The 24294-nt window shown below is 40.5% G+C and overlaps 1 protein-coding gene across 1 annotated transcript in view; it reads right to left on the bottom strand.

The window, feature by feature from the left end:
- The window catches only part of tbc1d4 (TBC1 domain family, member 4), a 72039-nt gene that overhangs the window by 17847 nt on the left and 29898 nt on the right, over positions 1-24294 (bottom strand). The window contains exons 8-15 of the mRNA XM_061724210.1: positions 23729-23820; positions 22294-22404; positions 19590-19712; positions 17142-17201; positions 11044-11291; positions 9658-9804; positions 4715-4860; positions 3143-3352 (exon numbers count right to left, since the gene is read on the bottom strand). Coding sequence (XP_061580194.1) covers positions 3143-3352; positions 4715-4860; positions 9658-9804; positions 11044-11291; positions 17142-17201; positions 19590-19712; positions 22294-22404; positions 23729-23820 — 1137 coding nt within the window. The remainder of the gene's footprint in view (positions 1-3142; positions 3353-4714; positions 4861-9657; positions 9805-11043; positions 11292-17141; positions 17202-19589; positions 19713-22293; positions 22405-23728; positions 23821-24294) is intronic.

Here is a 24294-nt window from a genome sequence, read left to right as displayed (position 1 = left end):
GAAGAGTATCAGGGCCAGGCAGGAGAAAAATAAAAAATAATATTTTAGAGGAGGAAGATTTTTTTTTTTCATTATTTCATAATGTCAAGATTAATGTTGAAGTACAATTTCGAGAAAAAAGTCGAAATGTCGAGAAAAAAGTCAAAATGTCGAGAAAAAAGTCAAAATGTCGAGAACAAAGTTGAAATGTTGAGAGAAAAGGCGAAATTTCGACTTTATTCACGAAATTTCGGATTTATTCTTGAAATTGTATTTCAACATTAATCTTGACATTTTGACTTTTTTCTCGAAATGCACAATAAAAAAAAAATATTCTCCTCTCAAATATTTTTTCTCCTGCATAGCCCTGATACTCTTCCGTAGGCAGCAGAGTAGAAACAGGCAGCTACGGAAGAGTATTAGGGCCAGGCAGAAGAAAAATAAGGAAGGAAGATTTTTTTTTCATTATGCACTTCGAGAAAAAGTCGAAATGTTTGGAAAAAAGTCAAAATGTTGAGATTAATGTTGAAGTACAATTTTGAGAAAAAAGTCGAAATGTTGAGAAAAAAGTCGAAATTTCGACTTTATTCTTGAAATTGTATTTCAACATTAATCTCGACATTTCGACTTTTTTCTCGACATTTCGACTTTTTTTAAAGTGCACAATTAAAAAAAATCTTCCCCTCTCAAATATTTTTTCTCCCTGATACTCTTCCGTAGACAGCAGAGTAGAAACAGGAAGCAGAGTGCGCTAAGCATCGTTTTAACCGAGCAAAGTCCTCCCAAAGCTGCAGCAGAGGAAGGTGCAGCCTCTCGGCCGCTGATCACGATACACCAGACAGACCCGTCAAGTTTTGGATTTTAAAAATACGGGAAATTATCCGCTGCTGTCCCACCAACCCAACCGAGGTCACTTTTAAATTGTATACAATACATGTTGATAAGAGCTGTCATTTGTCTATTTACTTTACAGTAAGCGAAAATAACAGAGTCAAATTCCCTGTCTTGTTTGACCTGACTTGGCCAAATAAACCTGATTCTGATTCTGATCTGAGTGTAAAATCCACTCTCACGTTTCTTAGAGACTACACATGAAATGTTATTTTATTTACCAACTTTATTCATATTATCGACATATTATTGTCAAGTTTTGGATTTAAATTTTCCACCAACCACTGTCCCACCAGCCCAACTGAGGTCCAGTATCTGACATTTTAAGAAAAATTTACAAGAAATCTAAAATGAATCTTACATAGAACGGGGCGGGACTTTGATAAGCGTCAGCTTCTCCCGTACCCTTTTCGTCATGTGCTGAGTATGCAATGTATAATGTTCTGGAGATGAAATGTGTCTATATAAACATGCCGAAATAAACGAAATAATAAAAAAAAAATAATAATAATAAAAATAATTACCTGTCAATCACAAACTACAATTATGTGCTCAGAATCTGCTATTTATACATTTGTTGATACTGAAATGCTGTGTACTTCCTATGTATGTAATTCCTATAATAAAGCCTACATGAAAACACAAGGTAATTAAAGCCCATGTATTTATTTTAAATATTTTCAGTTTATATACACATCGATTGTCTTAAAGTGAAACATTTTCTTTTAATTTGTCATTTTTACTGCTGCAGAGAGACATCGGTCCTTCCCCTGTGAGAGACATTAAAATTGCAGTTACTCATCTTTCAGAACTCATAAATGCCTCGTCCTGCTCCTCTTTAGGAAAGTAACTTCAGTTTCCCATTTTTAGAGATTTACATGATTCATTTGCATTTTTGGACAGAAATCTGAAGGATCTCATCACTGTTGGACATTTTAAAAGCTGTATAAAGGATCTTGCAGCAGCTACTTTTCACACTTGTTGTTTTATTTAATGTAAATTCTTAATCTTGTGTTTTAACCTAGCACACATTTTTATTTATCTTGTTGAGTGTTGAGTATTTTATTTATTTATTTTATTAGTTTCCTGGCCAACACGGGAGACTTGACAGGTCTGACACCAGATCTGAAAGCAACCTTGAAACGTTAATCTGCACACACGGTTTCCACGGAAACGACCACAGAGACAAAGACACGACACCCACAACGACACCAAACACCCACGACGACACCAGACACCCGTCCTCAGTGAGCCGGAGGTGAGGCCTCATCACCGCGGTCAGGAACCGGGGGGAGGAAGAAACACCAACACCATGGGGGGGATCATGCAGGAACCTCCACCGACCCCACACCTCTCCCTGCTCTTACCTTCTACAGATCACAGTCATGCACGTCAGGTGATGTCACGGCAGCAAACACAGGAGGAGACACGTGTTCAGGTCAGAGAAAACTTACGTCCCCCCGTTTCCTCCAATAATCCTGATCTCAACCCTTCTGGGCCCGTGATCTGATCCAGACTCAGGAATACAGTAATCCCTCGTTCTAAAGTAGCAATCTTTAGTTTTTTTACAGTTATTATAAAAGGCTTCAAATTGCAGAGATCAGCACCACTGCGACCCGATTAATTGGATCTGAACGGGAGAATCGGTGCAGAACATTTTGTCGACATTATGGGTTTTGGAGAAAATTTGCAAACTTACCGTAAATTTGGCAAGCTGTTTTACGTACATATACATATTAAACCGTAACGTTATTGACACAGGAAGTGAAGAAGCAGGGAGAATGTTTAGCCAATCAGAATGCAGAACACAATGCACAATGAAAATCCGTGAAGCAGCGAGACGTGAACGGTGAACCGCGTTAAAGTGAGGGATTACCGTATTACACACTCGGGTCGGATGTACAGCAACTTCTGAGGAGACGGTGATATTCAGTCACAACTGCATCATAGGATGCCCTAAACCTAGCTACCTAAAAAAGGTTGCTATTTCGCGGATTTCACCTATCACGGGATCTTTTTGGAACGTAACCCCCGCGAAAAACCAGGGATTACTGTAAATGATGGAAGCATCCTAAACCGAGTGTTACTGATGTCCGCTGACTCATCACAAAGAAAACACGTGATCGCTCAGAATAAACACAAATGGCAGTTTTCAGAGCCACTATGTGCTGCCCGTCCATGCTGGTGACCCCTGTTGGGTTTACGTTGGCCTCTCTGGGACGTGAGTGAAACATCTAAGTACTACCAGGACCAGGTACTGCCCCGGACTCACCCTCCAGCCGCTGGTTCTCCTTCTCCATGCGCAGCAGCAGGATCTGCTGGTGGACGGCCGTCCTCCAGAGACTCCGGTAGTCCGATCCCGTCCTCACGCGCCGCCCCGACGGCTGGTCCCGCGACGGGGACAGCAGGCTCCTCAGGGGGTCCAGGCCGGAGCCCGGAGAGCCGGGAGACAACGGAAGGAGCTCCGTGGCATCAGAGGAGTCTAAAAGATCAATCAATCAATCAATCAATCAATCAATCAATCAATCAATCAACCAATCAATCGATCAATCTATCAATGTCCACAACCAGGCCTGCTCACAGTAGTAATGGACAAGAACAACATATGCAATATCTGTCTACCTCACAAACATCCTACACTGCAAAAACTCAAAATCTTAACAAGAATATTTGTCTTATTTCTAGTTAAAATGTCTCATTTTAGTAAAAAAAAATCTCATTACACTTAAAACAAGACTCATCACTGGAAAAAACAACAATTTTCACCTGTTTCAAGTAGATTTTCACTTGAAATAAGTAGAAAAATCTGCCAGTTTTTTGCTTGTAATGAGAAGATAAATCTTGTCCCACTGGCAGATTTAAGTAAGTTAAAGATTTAACTTGGTAAAACATACAGTTTTTACTAGGGCTGGGGATCGATTCGAATGTCAAGAATCGATTCGATTGCGATTCTTAAGATTCAGAATCGATTATCAAGATTTGATTCGATTCCGATATTGATTTGGGTTAGTGTTATTAAAACAGTTTTTTTAGCTGTTGCATGAATTATATGACTGCAGTTCTGCAACATATTAATACTAGTATTATATTGAGATTCAACAGCAAGTATTGCAGCTAATGATGCTGTAAGGACCAATCAGCTCCCAGAATGCTGATAGAACTGAAACAGAATCCAGGGAGGAAATGGAGACGGAGGAAATCAGTTTTAGTTTTTACCATTTTTGAGAATTTGGTTTTTAGCATTTATGCAAATGTAACCCCAAGACAGTATATAAAGTAATGAAATATAGACAATTTATGCAATTACACTGCAAAAACTCAAAATCTTAACAACATTTGTCTTATTTCTAGTTAAAATGTCTCATTTTAGTAAAAAAATCTCATTACACTTAAAACAAGACTCATCACTGGAAAAAACAACTATTTTCACCTGTTTCAAGTAGATTTTCACTTAAAATAAGTACAAAAATCTGCCAGTGGAACAAGATTTTTTTGCTTGTAATGAGAAGATAAATCTTGTCCCACTGGCAGATTTTTCTACTTATTTCAAGTAAAAATAATGTACTTGAAAAAGGTGAAAATGGTCAAATAACAAGTTATTTTTCTGCTAATGACTCGTTTTAAGTGTAATGAGATTTTTGGACTAAAAATGAGACATTTTAACTAGAAATAAGACTAATATTCCTGGTAAGATTTTGAGTTTTTGCAGTGTACCTGCTTTTTTTGCATTGTTTTTCTTTCTTTCTCGTACTGCACTACTTTTATTTTCATTCCAATGTATATACTGTTTAATGTAGTGTTCATTAATAGTCGTTCGTGCAGCAGGTGCGGTTTGTTCCCAGACCTGCGTGCATGGAGGCCGAGGGCTTGTTCATGGGCGACGCCACCCGGAGGAAGATCTTCTGCCTCCAGGAGACCCTGCGGGGCGGCGGGCCGCCTACGGAGTCGCTGCTGCAGCCGGACAGCGTCCTCTTCCGGCCCTCGCCATTGCTGCAGAGGGAAAACAGCGTTAGAGGAGTCAGGGGGCACCAACACTCAGAGACGGGTCAGAACCAAACACACCACAGAGAAACCTCCCACCAACGGAGCCGGGAATCAGCCGTCTCCCGGGTCCGTGTTAATCATGCATCAGTTGCAGCCGCAGCAGAGGCGCATGCACGACGACACCGAGGCGGCTGCCGCCACGCTGGGAGTTCCTGACACTCAACCTGGTGAACATCCGTCTCTGTGACGTTCTGACGGATTACATGATCCACAACATTTAGATCTATATAGATTTACTGGTAACCCTTTCTTTTACAGTACAGTAATAACCAGGTAATACCATGGTAATTACACTGTAATTACCTAGTAGTACCTTGTAATTACAAGGTAATTACATGGTAACTACCGGGTAATTTACCCAGTAAGTACTAGGTAATTATTTCGTATTTTCTTGTACCATGTAATTATGTGTATTTACCAGAATCAGAAAGGGGGTTTATTGCCAAGTTTGTTAACACACACAAGGAATTTGTTGTGGTGATTGGTGCAATAAAATTGCTGACAATAATCTCTGCATACAGCGGGGTTCGAACTCTCGATCTCTTACACTAAAGACCGCAATGCTCTGGCTGAGCTATGACTCAGCCATGTAATAACATTGTAAATACCTGGTTGTTTAAACATTAGGTTATTACAAAGACGGGAACTATGAGGGAAATTACAGGTATTTACTAGGTTAATATTGGTAACTACCAGTCAATTTACCATGTAATTACTCTGAAATTACATGAATTATTTCTAAGTAAGTACCAGGGAATTACTAAGTATTTTTCTGCAAACTACCAGGACATTATAACCTATATTTGAGGTAGTTACCAGCTAATTACACTTCAATGACCTTGTAGTTACCTTGTATTTACTATACATTTCATGGATAACTACCGCGTATTTACCCATTCATTATTCATTTATGTATTATCAATGGATTGGTGCAGGTACCCCCGGACTGTAAAAGAAAGCGTGTGTTGTTTCCATAATATTACCTGGTACTTCCTCATTAAGTACAGAAATAATTACCTGATATTTACCCATTAATTAAAGTGAAACTGGACTGTAAAAGAAAGTGTGTGTTGTTTCAATAATATTACCTAGTAATTGTAGATTATAATTATAAAGATACCATGTAATTACCTTGTAAATAGAAGGTAGTACTAGGTAATTACAGTGTAATTACCATGGTATTACCTGGTTATTACTGTATTGTAAAAGAAAGGGTTACCGATTTACTCAGGTAGACATGTTGAATCAGTGGTATAAATTATACGTTTTTAAGTTTTAAATATTTTAATCTCAGACCCCTGAGTGCAGCTTTAGCTGTAAAACAGTCAGGCTGACCAACAAACTAGAGATGCACCGATCGATCGGCAACCGATCGGCCCGATAATGCCCCTATCAGTTTTTGATCGGAGATCGGAAAGTAATAGTTCAAAGCAGCCGATCAGATAACATTTACAACAACAAACCGCCACAGGAAAGCTTAAGCTAGTAGGCTACACTTACTCTCTGTAACCGAGTCTACCGTAAGTCGTTTCTAAGACTCTCTAGAGCGGGGGTCGTCAACCCGCGGCTCTTTAGCGCCGCCGTAGTGGCTCCTGGAACTTTTTCAAAAATGTTTGACCTTTTTTTCCCTTTTTTTCTTCTTTTTTTCCTTTTATTCTCTTTTTTCCTTTTTTTCCTCTTTTCTTCCTTTTTCTTTTTTCCCTTTTTTCTTTTTTTTCTCCTTTTTTTCTCTTTTTCTTTTTTCTTCTTTTTTTTTCTTCCTTTTTCCTTTCCTTTTTAATCTCGACATTTCGACTTTTTTCTCGACATTTCAAGTTTTTTCTCAACATTTTGACTTTTTTCTCGAGATTGTACTTCAAAATTAATCTCGACATTCTGACTTTTTTCTCAAAATTTGGACTTTTTTCTCGACATTTCGGCTTTTTTCCTCGACATTTCGACTTTTTTCTCGACATTTCGACTTTTTTTTCAACATTTCGACTTTTTTCTCGACATTTCGGCTTTTTTCTCAAAGAGCATAATGAAAAAAAAAATCGAACCCCAGTTATAACTAATATAGAAACATGCAGCATGTGTTGCCTTCATTCTAAGGCTTATACAAGACTTCATTTTTTGCGGCTCCAGACATATTCGTTTTTTGTGTTTTTGGTCCAATATGGCTCTAAAACATTTTGGGTTGTCGACCCCTGGTCTAGAGGGTGAAATATTGCATATTGTCTCAGCCTGAAATACAACAGACAGGGGGGTGTTTTTCTTTGCATGAGCTTAATTTTCCGCAGTGAAACAGCTCGTACACTGATGCTCGTTACTGCTTTTTACCCTCATGACAGGGTGAGAAGCTTTCTTTTGCAATATTAGATGATTTTGTTTTTCCTCTGTGATGTTTGTGCAGTTTTAGTCAAAACACGGCTTTAGATTACTTATGAAGGTAAAACACTGACTTTGAGATGCATGCACTACTTTCTGTTCAATTCTTCAGACTTTTTCATTTTACTTGATCAGTTTGCAGTTTTGTGCGTTAAGTTCAAAATAGATCCAAATTTATTTTTCGGGATTTGGACCTTGCATGTACATTAAGGTCTAAATCTTTAATTATTATTAAGGTTATTAAGGTTACTAAATCCCTATGGAACAATTTACCTACATCACTTAAATCAATATCTTCACTGGCTTTGTTCAAAAAACACTTGAAAAAAAATAATTCTTTAGTTAAGATCAGAACAACTTCTGGAGTTGTTAATTGTACTTTTTTCATGCAATTATCCTACATCTTCATCATTTTTCCTAACTTTCAATAATTCAGTATTGTTTTTCTTTTTCATGCTAAATTGTCTTTTTCTGTTTTATATTATGTATTTCTATATTGTGTTTTTGTCAGCTGCTACAACTGCTGCTGTTACTGCTGTGGCTATTGTTGTTATGTTTGTTTTATAAAGGGGAGGCATTTTCATTTTCCTTTTTGGCTTCCACCTCTCCTGCACAATGTTTAATTTGACCATTGTTTTTACTGTTTATACAGGTTCTGTTTTATGTGCAAATAAACTAAACTAAACTAAAACTAATTATAAATGTCACCGGGTTTCATGTTGGCTCCTTTTAAAGGAACATGTGACGGTTGCTGTTGGTCATGTGGGCAAAGACAAACAGGAAGTGACCCTGGACCAGGACACAAGCCCTCAGATGTTTAGCTGTAGCTGCAGCTGCACGTCTGCCTTTCCTTGACATGATCTATCAGGTCCTTTTCTCTGTTTGTGAAGCGAAAGCAGGAAGGTTGTCGGTTGATATCAGAGAAAGAAAACACATCTGCACCAAGGCCTAAGGGCTGCACCGAGGTCTCATTTAAACATTTACTTTCTCTGACCCTGAAGACGGCACTGGCAGAGAAATCAGCCGCATTATTCCTCGTACTGATAATTAGGGCCCGAGCACTGACAGTGCGAAGGCCCTATCGTATCTGTAGGAATTATTTTCCTCGTTTTTATTTTTATTTTTCCTCCGACAAAATGAGGGCCTTTTTTTCCCCCTAAACGTGCCCCAAAAGTCACCAAATTTTTCACCAAGCCAGGCCTGGTGATAAATGTGATATTTAATGGTTTGCATTAATGGGCGTGGCCTAATGGCTCAACAGCGCCCCCTAGAAAACTTTGTGCCTCAAGTCCCACAATACGGTTTGACGTACATGCACGAAAATCGGTACACACCTGTATCATGTCACAACTTAAAGAAAAGTCTCTTGGCGTCATGGCCCAAACCCAACAGGAAGTCGGTCATTTTGAATTAGTCGTGTAATTTTGGCGCAATTTATGCCATTCCTTCGGCAGTTAATACGGCCCGAACCGTAACATGCAGTTTATGCCAATTTCACGTGTCGTACTTTAAAGAACTCCTCCAAGCAGGATCGTCCGTTTGACATAAAACTCGCTCAGGAGACACAAAAGATGTTAACGATGAAAAGTTATCAAAATCGTGAGTTTTCGTGAAATGGCGTGGCCGTGGCGCCGCGTCAGACTTCAACGTTAAACAGGAAGTGATTCTAGTAGCTGATTCGAGTCGATATTTGATATTTTCTGCAATAACTTTTGAATGGTTTGAGATAAAGAGTCATGGTGGTGTCATCGGACTCAGTTTTGAGTCCTTGATAATAATTGGTGCAAATTAGCCCCGCCCCTTCTTCTGATCGGTCCATATTTGATAGTTCCTACTTTCTGCAATAAGTTTTGAATGGTTTGACATAAAGAGTCATGGGTGGTGTCATCGAACTTAGTTTTGAGTCCTTGACCTTTATCGGGGAAAATTGCACGCGCTAGGGCCCGTTGATCGCTGCTTGCAGCTTTAATTACTATATTAACTTTAGCAGCCAGAGAGCCCGGATGAAAGGTGGTTAATAATGAGTTTGAGTTCACTAAAATATACTACAGTGTATATATAGTTTAGAGCATAAAAGTATATAAGTATAAAAGCTAGAAATGCACATGCAAGGACAACGAGAGAAAGGTGTGTCAGCATCCCCCTCTACTTCTGAGGAAAACAGGAAGTTCAGCGAAGCCGAGGGGTGGAAAGTTTGTTTTTTCTGCATAAACGTTGCTGTGGACAGACGGGGAAGAAACAGGACATGAAGCTGGATGTTAAAAGTTCGGGGCAGCCAAACACGGACATGGCTACTGCCATCCCCAAAGAACCAGACCCTCCACGGCCGGAGCACTTCAGTCTGTGCATGGGGGCCCGTCCGGGACCCCCGCTCACCTCTTGAGGCTCCCAGCGTCCGTCAGGGAGCCCAGGGAGCCCAGGGAGCCCTGGTAAATGCTTTTCAGGAAATTGGGGGCAGAGAAGGAGGAGGAGAGGCCGAAGGAGGACTCGCTCTCCGAAACGCTGCGCGTTCTGGAAACTGGACTGGACACGGAACGCCCACAAAAACAAACGAAATAATACAGCAGTGAGGAACTCATGAGGATCAGACACAGTGACAGGAAACTCACAGTGGTGCTGCTGGGGGGGCAGTGGCGCCACCAGGGGGGGGGGCAGGGGTGGCCACGGCCCCCCCTACAAATTTGCTGGCCCCCCACTGGCCTCAATAAAAAATAAATAAATAAAAACACGTAGCTTCTATCGTCAGTTATGCGTTTCATCCCAAATCATTTGGGCCAAATGCATATCAGTAGATGTTTCTTTAAGTATTTCTCAGCCTAATAATAATAAAAAAAAAAAAAAAAAAAAAAAAAAAAAAAAAATATATATATATATATATATATATATATATATATATATATATATATATATATATATATATATATAAATAAATAAATAAATACATAAAAATTAAAAAATTTAAAAATCAAATACAAAAATTAAAAATACAAATATATATATATTAATAAAATAAATAAATATTATATATTAAAATATATATGATCTATATTATATATTAAAAATGCATATATATATTATATATTAAAAATGCATATATATATATATATATATATATATATATATATATATATATATATATATATATATTTACTTAATATTATACTTAATACTTAATATATTTATAATATTTATATATAATATGTTAACCTGTGTGTGTATGTATTTTAGCTTAGTCTCTTACCTTTTAATCTTTATTCTGATGTACCCTTCTTATTCAGAAATACTTTATTGATTATATCATTTTAATAATTTTTCTTTTAGGTTGACTATTTTACACCAGTCCAGGGACAGCAGATGCAAAATAGCCTTTTTGGCTAATTCTGGCATATTTTACGTGTGTTTAAATGTATTATTAATGTGCATTGTCCCTGATAACTAAACCTTTAAATAAATAAATAAATATATGCAGACAAGTTAGAAAGTAAAAAAAAAAAAAAAAAGCTTGTATACTACAATAGTATAATAAAATCCTGTAATGATGTCTTTTAGTTTTGGTTCCACCCCAAGAATTGAAGTGGCCCGATCTGCCCCCCCCTAGGAACAGTTTTGGAGCCGCCCCTGCCGGGGGGAAGGGGACTAGTCAAAGTCCTGTCTACATGTTTAGTTGGGGTTAAAGTGACTGAGACAAGTGCAGCACTTAGCTTTAGCCACATCTCCAACCAGAACACAGCAGCTCGGCCCGGGCGGTGAACCGGATCGTACCTGCTCTGCAGCAGCTCCGGGTTGACGGAGCTCTGCCTGCTCAGCACCGCCTGCCTGCCCTGGTTCTGGTTCTGGCTCTGGTTCTGGTTCTGGCTCTGGCTCTGGTTCTCGAAGGAGATGCGTTTCCTCACTGGCGGGTGGCTGAAGGTGTGAGCGCGCCGGCGGAACTGCTGGCCGGAGTCGCCGTCGTCGTCGGGGAAGGCCGGCGGGGAGCCGGGGGGGGAGTGACCCGGGGACTCCTCATCCTGCTGGCGAGAGGGGGGGAAGAGGGGCAGGTCAATCTGCAGGTTCACAGTAATCAATTCAGTTCAATTCCATTTCATTTATACACATACACACATATATGGAAGCCACTTTGGAATCCAGTTTCACTGCTATGCTGATGACACACAACTTTACATCTCCACTAAACCAAGTCCCTCCCCGCTCTCACTGACTGTCTCAACACCATCAACATCCATCCATCCATCCATCCATCGACAGGGGGTAAGGGAGCCCTCTTGCCCCGATGGGACATTTTTTGCTGGATACACAATGGATTCCTACAAATACTGGAAGCCTTTGTGCTTGGTGATTCTGTCTGTCGAGGACGTTGATGATGCCTTCATAATTGGATTTATGATAGCACGATTTCTCTTGATCATCCTCTTGATAGGAGGAGGGGGATTCCTGGTCTACGCGTAAGTCGTCGACAGCTGTTTTGGCTCTTTCAGAGCTGCCGGACGTGGCTGAAGGGTCAAGCAGGGCGATTAACGCTCAGACTCTTATGTTGGATGCGATTCTCGACAGAATCACAGGCTAGCGGCGGTCTTTGAGCTCATTGGCAAGATGGATAAGACCCTGGAGAAGTTGGAAGCTCGGCTTGGCGGGAAGTGATCACAAATTCGTCTGATTGGAGTCGCCATTGATGAACCAGAGACTGAAGGCAGACGGAAAATTACTGAGGCTGCCTGTTTTCAATATAATTGTTGATCCTATAATCTGGCCTTGACAGGGCGGTTTTTGGCCGATCGCTGTGGTCACAATCTTTCTGGTGGAATGTAAACAAGGTGACTCTGCCCCCACTAGCCCTCCCTCTCCCACGAACATCTGTGGACCCCTGTTTTCAGAACTGTAACGAGCCGCCTGATAACATCAAGGACATTGGCTGAGAGCAGCTCTGGGCGAAGTTCACGGACTCATCGCTACACATACACTTACTGATAAACACACCTCCCTCAACTCAACGCCTTCCTCGGCCCCTCCCTCTTATCAGCCCCCCCCCAACAGTCTCCGGGTTTCGAGCGCCACGAAGTCGCGGCGATCACTTGGATGTACTTTGTCCTGTCGGTCACTACCCAGAGTTCATGACCATAGGTGAGGGTAGGTGCGTAGATTGACCGGTAAATCGAGAGCTTCGCCTTTCGACTCAGCTCCTTCTTCACCACGACGGTCCGGTACGTCGACCGCATAACCATCAACCATCAACATCTGGATAACAAATAACTTTCTCAAGTTAAATGGAAATATAAGCAAAGTCCTTCTCGTCGGGACAAGGTCCACCATCTCCAAAACTCACCCCTTCAATATCTCCATTGATGGTCACCCGGGTCCATATCTCCTCCCAAGTCAAAACTGGAGCGTCATACTGGACAGTGTTCTCTCTTTTTCCCCCCGCATCAGTAACATCACCCATACTGCCTTCATGCACCTACGCAGCATCTCCAGAATCCGCCCATCTCTCCCCCAGCACAACACCAAGGTCTTGGTCCACGCAGTTGTCACCTCACGCATCGATTACTGCAACTCCATCCTCACTGGTCTCCCCAACAAACTTCTGCACCGTCTCCAAATCATCCAGAATCACCACCCGTACAAAATCCACTGACCACATCACGTCCATCCTCATTCAGCTCCACCGGCTACCTGTCCACCACCGCATCCAATATAAAGTTCTTCTCCTCACATTTAAAGCTCTCCATAACCTGTTCCCTCAATTCCTGTCAGCCCTTCTCCACCCATACACCCCCACCCTACACCCCCACCCCTAAACCATGTCTTTATCTTCCCATTCTCTAACCTCATTATCTATTCAGGATTCTGAGTGGGCGGGGCTATGATAATGAGGCTCTGTGCTGATTGGCTGCCTGAATGATGCAATACATCGCTACGGAAAAATGGAGGAAGCTCCGGGTAGGTGGAGTTACCGTGTCCTAACTGCATGGAATGCGAGCGAGCGTCAGCGAATAAATCAATTACATTGCTTTATTTTCTATTGGACTGTCCTAACTGGCCGCAGCAACGCAGTTTTCTGAGCTCACAAGGACTCAGATAAAGTAAAGATGACGCATATCTTTTGAAGATATTTGTGGTCGCAAGTAAAAAAGCAATAACGAAGTCCTGGCTTCAGAAGAACCACCGCCGCCTTCATCAACATAATCAACTCTATCCGCCGAATGGAGAAGATGACTTTCACTCTTCAACTCCAAAAGGAGAAAGGGGACATGTATTGGCATAAATGGCATTGTTATAACCACATAACTCTCACAATAATTATAACTCTTGGCTATCTGAGACGACCTGACCACTGAACTGTACCTGTACTCTTGTTTTTTTCTTATATTGACTGGATTGTACATTGTCTCACCCCAGACCTCTTTGCTGTTGTTTTTTTTTTGTTATTGATCTGTTTGATTGTCTTATGCAAAAATTGAAAAAATAAAAGTAAAAAAAAAAAAACACAACATATTAATACTAGTATTATATTGAGAAAAGCGATTTCATCTGTCTCTGTTTCCTCCCTGGATCTGTTTGGTAATTCTACACGATGTTTCTGTTTCAGTTCTATCAGCATTCTGGGAGCTGATTGGTCCTTACAGCATCATTAGCTGCAATACTTGCTGTTGAATCTCAATATAATACTAGTATTAATATGTTGCAGAACTACAGTCATATAATTCATGCAACAGCTGAAAAAACTGTTTTAATAACACTAACCCAAATCAATATCGGAATGGAATCTAATCAAATCCTGATAATCGATTCTGAATCTTAAGAATCGGAATCGATTGTTGACATTTGAATGGATCCCCAGCCCTGGATCCAAAGGCAGGTAAAAACTCCCCTTGAGGAGGAAGCAGAAACCTGGACCAGGACCTGGACCAGGACCTCCAGCCGGGTGGATCCTGCAGTAACAGTTCCCCCAGAACCAGCAGGCGTTTCTAACCCAACCCTAAACCCAGATAAACCCGTCCACTCACCTTTCCAGTCCGAACCACCGCCGGACTCACGCCGCTCTCCCGGCTCATCAGTCCACATGCTGCTGGTGCGACTCCCTCGTCTATTGTATTCTAATGCCCAACGTCCTGTGACTCACACACTCACACACTATTGGCTCTGGGAAAACGCTGGTCAGATAAAGTGACTCCGCTGAGTCATGTGACGAATCTGGACTCAGAGCAGGAAACATCCTGAGAGGCGTTTCCTGCTCGCCGCGGCGTCACATCCTGACAGAAACCCCAGCAGACGATCCCTCTCTCTCTCACTTCATCACGGCCCAAACGCTTTCTGGCTGAGAGAAATCTACCAAAGGAACTGGTCATGTTGGACAAAGATCCTGTGATCCCTTAACAATCAAGGATCACACTGTAGAGGGAGTAAGAGACTTTAAAGGGGACCTATTATGAAAACAGGTTTTCTCTTGCTTTAACATATATAAAGTGGTCTCCCCTCAGACTGCCAACTCAGAGAAGGAGGAAACAACCAGATTCTGCAGTGTCTGTACAGCCGCCCGGATGAGCCGTCCAGTGTGATGTGGATCTACGAGCCAATAAGATTCTGCTCCCGAAACCATTAACAACTAACTCTGGCCGGAACAAAAACAACAAGTCGAAAAAAAAAGTCAAAATGTCGAGAAAAAAGTGGAAATGTTGAGAAAAGTCGAAATGTCGAAATGAATGTTGAAGTACAATTTTGAGAAAAAAGTCAAAATGTCGATAAATAAGTCAAAATTTCGAGAAAAAAGTCGAAATGTCGAGAAAAACATTTGAAATTTCGAGAAAAAAGTCGAAATGTCGAGCAAAAAAGTTGAAATTTCAAGAAAAAAAGTCAAAATGTCGAGAAAAAAAGTCGAAATGTCGAAATTAATGTTGAATTACAATTTCCAGAAAAAAGTCAAAATGTTGAGAAAAAAGTTGAAATGTGGAGATTAAAGGGGACCTATTCTGAAAAACAGGTTTTCTCTGTCTTCAACATATATAAAGTGGTCTCCCCTCAGCCTGCCAACTCAGAGAAGGAGGAAAGCAACCAGATTCTGCAGTGTCTGTACAGCCGCCCGGATGATCGTCCAGTGTGATGTGGATCTACGAGACAATAAGATTCTGCTCCCCAAAGTTACGGAACGACGGGAACGATGCGTGAAACCACTAACAACTAACTCTGGCCGGAACAAAAACAACAAGTCGAAAAAAAAGTCGAAATGTCGAGAAAAAAGTCGAAATGTTGAGAAAAGTTGAAATGTCGAAATTAATGTTGAAGTACAATTTTGAGAAAAAAGTCAAAATGTCGATAAATAAGTCAAAATGTCGAGAAAAAATTTTTAAATTTCGAGAAAAAAGTCAAAATGTCGAGAAAAAAAGTCGAAATGTCGAGAAAAAAGTCGAAATGTAGAGAAAAACATTCGAAATTTCGAGAAAAAAAGTCGAAATTTCGAGAAAAAAGTCGAAATGACGAGCAAAACATTAGAAATTGCGAGAAAAAAGTCGAAACGTCGAGCAAAAAAGTTGAAATTTCAAGAAAAAAAGTCAAAATGTCGAGAAAAAAAGTCGAAATGTCGAAATTAATGTTGAATTACAATTTCCAGAAAAAAGTCAAAATGTTGAGAAAAAAGTCGAAATGTGGAGATTAAAGGAGACCTATTCTGAAAACAGGTTTTTTCTTGCTTTAACATATATAAAGTGGTCTCCCCTCAGCCTGCCAGCTCAGAGAAGGAGGAAACAACCAGATTCTGCAGAGTCTGTACAGCCGCCCGGATGAGCCGTCCAGTGTGATGTGGATCTACGAGACAATAAGATTCTGTTCCCGTCATTACGGAACCAAAATGCAATTTACATCGGTTGGCCTCCACGCTATTGAAGAATATTATCAAATCCAGTCCAGAAGTCCGCTGTGGTGTAGTGAGTTTTATTCAGTAGCCGGCGGTGAGCAGACCTACGCAGAGCGTGTCTGGGTCGGTGTGCTGACCACGAATGATTTGAAATCATGACTTTTATACAGTAAGTTCAAAGCACAAAAGGCAGGAATAAACGAGCCAAGTGAGAGACGAAAAGCAATTAAAGGGTATTTACAGTCAGATGTGATCTGTGGCCAAATGCCGTTATCGGGCATTTTCATGACTGTCACTAAGTTGTAAATTACCCCATAGGGTGTTCTCGTGATTCACGTCTGTGGCCAAATGAGTTGGTATTAACACATCAATCAGTCAGGAACTTCATCATATGACATTCCCGTGGTTCAAGTCTGTGTTTGAGGCCAGTTTAAAGCTTGTGAGCCCTGCAGGGGGTAGGAAGCTGGAGTTTCACGTCAGCCACGGTGTCACAATGCCTCATCAACGCCCACAACTAACTCCACCGGCCGGAGCTTCCTCCATTTTATCGTAGCGGTGTATCGCGTCATTCAGGCAGCCAATCAGCACAGAGCCTCATTATCATAGCCCCGCCCACTCAGAATCCTGCATAGATAATGAGGTTAGAGAATGGGAAGATAAAGACATGGCCCAGAGGCTGAAGGGATTCCTGACTGAGACGCTAAAGAGTGTAATACAAGTTACAGGGATGGCGGTTTGGCTGCAGCCCTCACAAACGTACTCCACATTCTGCACAGCTGTAACAAGGCGGTAACGAGGCGGAGCCAGTGGCTCCACATTCCCGGTGTGGGAGTTCCTGCAACTCCATGTGGGAACAGACCGGAGCAGGTTCGAGTCTCCACTGGAGAGGAGCTGCAGTCCTGCAGACGCCAGCGAGGGCAGCTCTACAACCCACTGGTGTAAAACAGCACCTGGGTGACAGGTGAGGGACCAGAGACCAGAGACCAGGGACCAGAGACCAGAGACCAGGACTTACTTTATCAAAGCTGCTCATGCTGCCCATGCTCCCCAAGCGGCCGCGCATCCGGCTGGCGCCCTGCAGAGAGAGACGACACGTCAAACAGGACATGAAATCACAGAAGAAGTGAAGAACAGAGGGACTGTGGGGGTTTTGGGGGGTTTGTAAATGAATGTGCTGAGTGAGTGAGATGGAGATGTCAATTTCCCCGAGGGAAACTCCCAAAGGATTAATAAAGTCGTCTGAAACTGAATCTGAATCTAAGAATGAAACACGTGACTAAAACTGGCTAATACGGCTATTTCTTTTCTGTTTTTGTGAAATAAAACAGTAATCAGAGAAATTTTAGGAGTGATTTCAAATAAAAAAGAGAGATCATGGTCTCTTTTTGCTTGTTTGTTAGTTTTTCCTTTTGTTCCCTCTTCTTCTTCTCTTTCCCCTCATCTGTTTCTCTCTCATTTCTTCCCCCCTTTTAAACCCTTTTTTACATTTTTTTTTATTTATGTATTTTATTTTTCCTATTTATTTAGCTTTATAAACCATCTTGGTAAAACCATCAGTATGTATCATACTCATACACACCACACGTGCATGCATACATAAACACGCACGCACGCACGCACGCACGCACGCACGCACGCACGCACGCACGCACGCACGCACGCACGCACGCACGCACGCACGCACGCACGCACGCACGCACGCACGCACGCACGCACGCACGCACGCACGCACGCACGCACTCACACACACACACACACACACACACACACACACACACACACACACACACACACACACACACACACACACACACACACACACACACACACACACAGAAGAAATCAGAGAAAAAACATTGATTTTGTTGTTTTGTACTGTTTTCTTTGTACCTGTATGCTTTTTTGTTTCTGCTTTGCGCACTTGTATTGTTACGTGTTTTGTAAAAAACAAAAACAATAATTTTTTAAATGAATAAAACAGAAATCTTAGGTAAAAGGGTTTGGGTTTGATGACAGTGTCGGAGCAGCTTGTTCAGCAGAGACGTCGTCTCTTCGTCTCTCCAGGAATTATTCTGACGTCTCGCTGACAGATATGGGTCAATGCAAATCCCTGGACCCGCCGTGACACAGAAACAGAAACGGAAACGGATCCAACACAGAGACTGAAGGTGTGATGTTTCTGCAGTCTGTTTCAGTTCTACCTTTATTCTAGTCTTTGGATCATTTTAGTTTTTATTAGTTTTAGTCTCGTTCATTCTCCTTTTAGTCGTGTCAAGTTTCAGACGACTAAAAGTCTGAGATTCATTTTAGTCTTATTTTAGTCAGAATTGTCCATTTTAGTCTAGTTTTAGTCAAAGATTGTATTTATCCAAACCCATTTTACAATTCAAACAAGGTTATCTTATTATTATATTATTGTTACCTTATAGACTCAAGAATACATTCATTCCAGATACAGAAGACTAATCTGAGTTTACAACATGTTTATTTTTCCGCATTTCTCTCCATCTTTTTCTTTTTCGACGACACATTGGGTTTTCTTTTCCACGTCTCTGTAGGAAAGTGTATCCAGAGATCTAAAGACTAAACTTGTTTAAAGACTAAACCAGAGGAAACTACTGAAAACATGGACATTAAGGATCTTTGGTGGAACATTTCATCTCGTTTCAACGAAAATGAAGACACATTTTAGCAGAGTTTTTATTTTATAATCTACATTTTAGTCTGGTTTTTATTCCTCTACGATATTGCATTATATATTTAATTATCGTTATCGTCACATGACCAGCATTTTGGTTGCGTCTCATTTTCCTCAGGTGATAAAGGTTCGTTGACGACGATAATTAGTCAGAATTTTCATTGATGAAAGCAACTTTACTGTGAAGGTGTGAGACGTAGCGGCTGTGATCCGTCAGGTGAGGAGAAACAGGAGACGGAGGAGACACAGAGGAAGAGGAAGAGAGAAGGACCCGGAAGTTACTGACTAGATCGGGAGTCTTCAACCTGCGGCTCTTTAGCGCCGCCCTAGTGGCTCCTGGAGCTTTTTCAAAAATGTTTTACCTTTTTTTTCTTCTTTTTTTCCTTGTTTCTCTTTTTTCTGTTTTTTTCTGTTTTTTTACTTCTTTTTTTTCTTTTTTTCCTCTTTTTTTCTTCCTTTTTCCTTTCCTTTTTAATCTCCACATTTCGACTTTTTCCTCGACATTTCGACTTTTTCTCAAAATTTCGACTTTTTTCTCAACATTTTAACTTTTTTCTCGAAGTGCATAATGAAAAAAATAATCTCCCCCCAGTTCTAACTAATATAGAAACATGCAGCATGTGTTGTCTTCATTCTAATTCTGATACAAGACTTTTCATGTTTTGCGGCTCCAGACATATTTGTTTTTCTGTGTTTTTGGTCCAATGTGGCTCTAAAACATTAAGGGTTGGTGACCCCTGGACTACATGAATCTGTTCAACCCACCCGTGCGAAGATGTTCTCCAGCGAGCTGGTCAGGGACGAGCGAGCTTTGTTCTTGAGAATATCCAGCTTGAAGCGGCTGCTCGGGGCCGCGCCGTCTCCAGCTGCCGAGCTTCCTCCTGCACTCTGACAGACGACAACAAAAACAACAACAACAGCACATGAAACAGAACCATCATTGAAATCATCGATAAATGTGATCACAGAAGATTCACAACGAGTCTAAAAACGTGACGGGATTCCTGCAGCTGGATTCCTGCTAGGTCTGTGTTGAAAAAATCTATTTTTCCGATTCTAAATTGATTCTCATATTAATTCCTAAAAATCGATTGGTATGTCTAAAGATCGATTTATTTTTTTCATCATTACATTACAACTTTTGGTATGTTTTTGTTCATGCCTGAAAATAAATGTTTTGTTGGACACAAGAATTACTGGTGCCATGTTTTTGCCTTTAAATATGTTTAAAGGTATGAAAACTTTAGAGTTTTCAGTTATAATTGCATAAATTCTCAAAAGTTAACAACCAAAAATGGAAAAAATTTAGGGCCAAATCCACAAAGAATAGATTGCGCCCGCAAATAGCGCTGTGAATTGCGCTGCATTTGCGCCCGCAATTTGCCCCGCCTTAAGGTCCTATTCACAAAAGATTTTGCTCTAATGATATACCGGAGCAAACACGCCCATAAAGTTTTGCAGCTGAGTGCAATTTGCACTTGTCTGAAAACACACACATTCTAGATGTATATGTTTATAAGGTGGAATTGTTTGTAATAAAGCAGCCCCTTACTGTATGGATGAATCCTGAGCTCCGTCCTGTTATTTTTATTTTTAAATCCGAGATAAGTCCACAACCCCACTTGATCTGACTGTCTACAGTCATGTCTGACTGTAGAGTTCACCCTTAATATCATTCAGTATCACACAGGCTTGAATGATATTGAAGAGAGAGAGAAACAGAGACAGAGCGGGAGTGAGGAGTGAGTTTCCGCGCAGTTAATACACGCTTCGAAAAGACGGTATTTGCTCCACTATTTTTGCGTGTGGCAAATAGCTCTGGCCTTTCTGAATTAGACGGTTTTTGCAATGAGGCTTATTTGCATAGAAAGGAGGCAATTTTGCGCAAAATGTATGAATATTACCTAATTTACATGCATGCAAATGGCACAGGCGCACAATGCCACTATTTGCTTGGCAGCGCAGTTTGTGGAGCAATTCGCCCTTTGCGGGTGCTTTGTGAATTAGACGCTCTCTTTTTGTCTCATTTGCACCGGTTTAGCGGCCGCAAAAGCCGCGCAATCCTTTTGTGGATTTGGCCCAGAATGTGTTAAAAAAATCAAAGCGATTTCATCCGTCTCTGTTTGATAATTCTACACAATGTTTCTGTTTCAGTTCTATCAGCATTCTGGGAGCTGATTGGTCCTTACAGCATCATTAGCTGCAATACTTGCTGTTGAATCTCAATATAATACTAGTATTAATATGTTGCAGAACTACAGTCATATCATTCATGCAACAGCTCAAAAACAGTTTTAATAACACTAACCCAAATCAATATTGGAATCAAATCGGATCAAATCAAATAATCGATTCTGAATCTTAATAATCGAAATCGATTCTTGACATTTGAATGAATGCCCTGTCCTAATTCCTGCAGTTGGATTCCTGCCACTCGGTGACAAATGTTTAACTTACAAACCCTTGAGCTTGAAGATCTGAACCCACAACCCTGAAACTTTAAATGTCACGTCGCCCCGGGCGACGAGGGAGCGGTGAATTATGGGAGGCATCGGGGTCGGAGAGGGGTGTACAGCGGGTGAAGGAGTTTACACGCAACACGGCGACTAAAAGAAGCTCTTTAAAGCTTCAACCGCAGGAAAATAAACCTGTCGGAGTTTAAATGTTTAAAAAAAGCCTCTCGTAAACTATTAACACGTTGTTGTTGCTTCTGCTGCCCAAATGTAAAACCTCCTGGCTCCGTTTCTAAATGTGAAGGATCACGTGATGCACTGCAAAAACTCTAAATCTTAACAAGATTATTTGTCTTATTTCTAGTTAAAATGTCTAATTTTTAGTAAAAAAAAATCTCATTACACTTAAAACAAGACTCATAGCTGGAAAAAACAACAATTTTCACCTGTTTCAAGTAGATTTTCACTTAAAATAAGTAGAAAAATCCAGTGGATCAAGATTTTTTTGCTTGTAATGAGAAGATAAATCTTGTTCCACTGGCAGATTTTTCTACTTATTTCAAGTGAAAATTTACTTGAAACAGGTGAAAATTGTCAAATAATAAGTTATTTTTCTGGTAATGACTCTTGTTTTAAGTGAAATTAGAAATTAGATTTTTTGACTAAAAATGAGACATTTTAACTAGAAATAAGACAAATATTCCCGGTAAGATTTTGAGTTTTTGCAGTGTGATCTCCACTTTTAAAGCTTCAACGGGAAGGAAAATAAACAATAGTCGGGGACTAAATGGTTAATAAAGCCTCTCGTAAACCATTTATATGTTGTTGTTGCTTCTGCTGCCCAAAAGTAAAACGTCCTGGCTCCGTTTCTAAATGTGAAGGTGTCACATGATGAACTCTGCTATTTAAAGCTGCCCCCCCCCAAACCTCATGAATAAAGCTCTTTAACAGATCTGTCTCACCTGCAGGACCCCCCCTCAAACCAATGAATAAAACTCTTTAAAGATCTGTCTCACCTGCGGGGCCTCTCCGATGTGCAGGTGGGACTTCTGCTTGGTTTCACAGAGCTGACGGAGATGCAGAATCACCAGCTCGTTCTCCTCCTGGTCCGACTCGGGTTTCAGTTTCTGCAGGAAAACGTACACAAACACTTTAAAGACTTGATGGAGATGCAGCAGATTAATATAAATCTAATGGCACTAATGGCACTTTTCCACCAGCACCTACTCGTCTCCTCCACTCAGTTTAGTTCTTTCCCACCAGGGGTCCAACGTGTAGTAGATACTTTTCTTTATACCAAGGTCTGTGTGAATACTGGATTCTGATTGGCTGGCAGGTGGAGGTAAAAAGTGATAATCTACACATAGAAAACAAGTTCGGTCAAACTGCCTCATAACTTTAATATCATTGCGCTGGATCAACTGCCAGGTGGTAACCACGGCAACAGAGATTCAGAGAAGAAGAGCCGGCTACCGCAGGACGGTTAAGAGCAGAAGTCCGGCAAATCTTAATATATATATATCATATTTGTAGCTTAATAAAACGATTTAGGAAACTATCTGTGGACTTTGATTCTTTGAAACAAACTCTACAGAAGAGTATTAGGGCCATGCAGGAGAAAAAATATTTGAGAGGGGGAGATTTTTTTTGATTGTGCACTTCGAGAAAAAAAAAAAAGTTGAAATGTCGGGATTAATGTTGAAATACAATTTCAAGAATAAAGTCGAAATTTCGCCTTTTTTCTCAACATTTCAACTTTATTCCCCACATTTCAACTTTTTTCTCGACACTTCGACTTTTTTCGCGAAAATGTACATTAGTCCCGACATTTGGACTTTTTTCTTGACATTTCAACATTATTCTCGAAATTATACTGAAACATTATTCTCGACATTTCGACTTTTTTCTCGACATTTCGTATTTTTTCTCGAAATTTTGACTTTTCTCGACATTTCGACTTTTTTCTCGAAATTGTACTTCAACATTAATTTCGACATTTCGACTTTTTTCTCGACATTTCGTCTTTTTTCTCGAAATTTTGACTTTTCTCGACATTTCGACTTTTTTCTCGAAATTTTGACTTTTCTCGACATTTCGACTTTTTTCTCGAAGTGCATAATGAAAAAAAAAATCTTCCTCCTCTAAAATATTATTTTTATTTTTCTCCTGCATGGCCCTGATACTCTTCCGTACTTCTCTCTCTCATTTTTTAACTTGAACACAATCCACAGACCCAGCAGCACATCTATCATCTCCTCCAGGTTCTACATCTTTAGTGTTGTTGTCTTCTTCCTTTAGATACACAATCAAATACGTCACAGCCGCTTCTCCAACCTCCTACTTCTCATCTGGATTGTAGTGGAAAAGAAACCAGGCCGAGTTGAGCCGAGCCGAGCTGAGTAGGTGCTGGTGGAAAAGCTCCATTTCAGTCCCAGCTGAGCTAACACGTACCTGAACTCTCTCGAAGATGTCGGCCTGCTCGTTGTCGCTCAGCTGGGACAGATGTTTCTGGATGGTGATCTTGGCTCTGGGCGGGTACAGACCTGGAAACAGAACAGGCATCGGTTTATTGATTATCTTTATCTGATTAGCTGAGACGGGTCCGGCTGAATTTAAGGGGTTCTCTAAATTTTAAGACTTGCAGAACACGAACAACAATGAAAACACTGCAAAGACTCAAAATTTTATCAGGAATATTTGTCTTATTTCTAGTTAAAATGTCTCATTTTTAGTCAAAAAATCTCATTACACTTAAAACAAGAGTCATTACCAGAAAAATTACTTATTTGACAATTTTCACCTGTTTCAAGTAAATTTTCACTTGAAATAAGCAGAAAAATCTGCCAGTGGGACAAGATTTATCTTCTTATTACAAGCAAAAAAATCTTGTTCCACTGGCAGATTTTTCTACTTATTTTAAGTGAAAATTTACTTGAAACAGGTGAAAAATCTTGTTTTTTCCAGTGATGAGTCTTGTTTTAAGTGTAATGAGTTCTTTTTTGACTAAAAATGAGACA

Source organism: Cololabis saira, chromosome 6, assembly GCF_033807715.1.
Source record: "Cololabis saira isolate AMF1-May2022 chromosome 6, fColSai1.1, whole genome shotgun sequence".
In the NCBI taxonomy this organism is placed as follows: Eukaryota; Metazoa; Chordata; class Actinopteri; order Beloniformes; family Belonidae; genus Cololabis; species Cololabis saira.
Note: the sequence above shows the minus strand (reverse complement) of the source record. Positions and strands in the feature narration are given on the sequence as shown.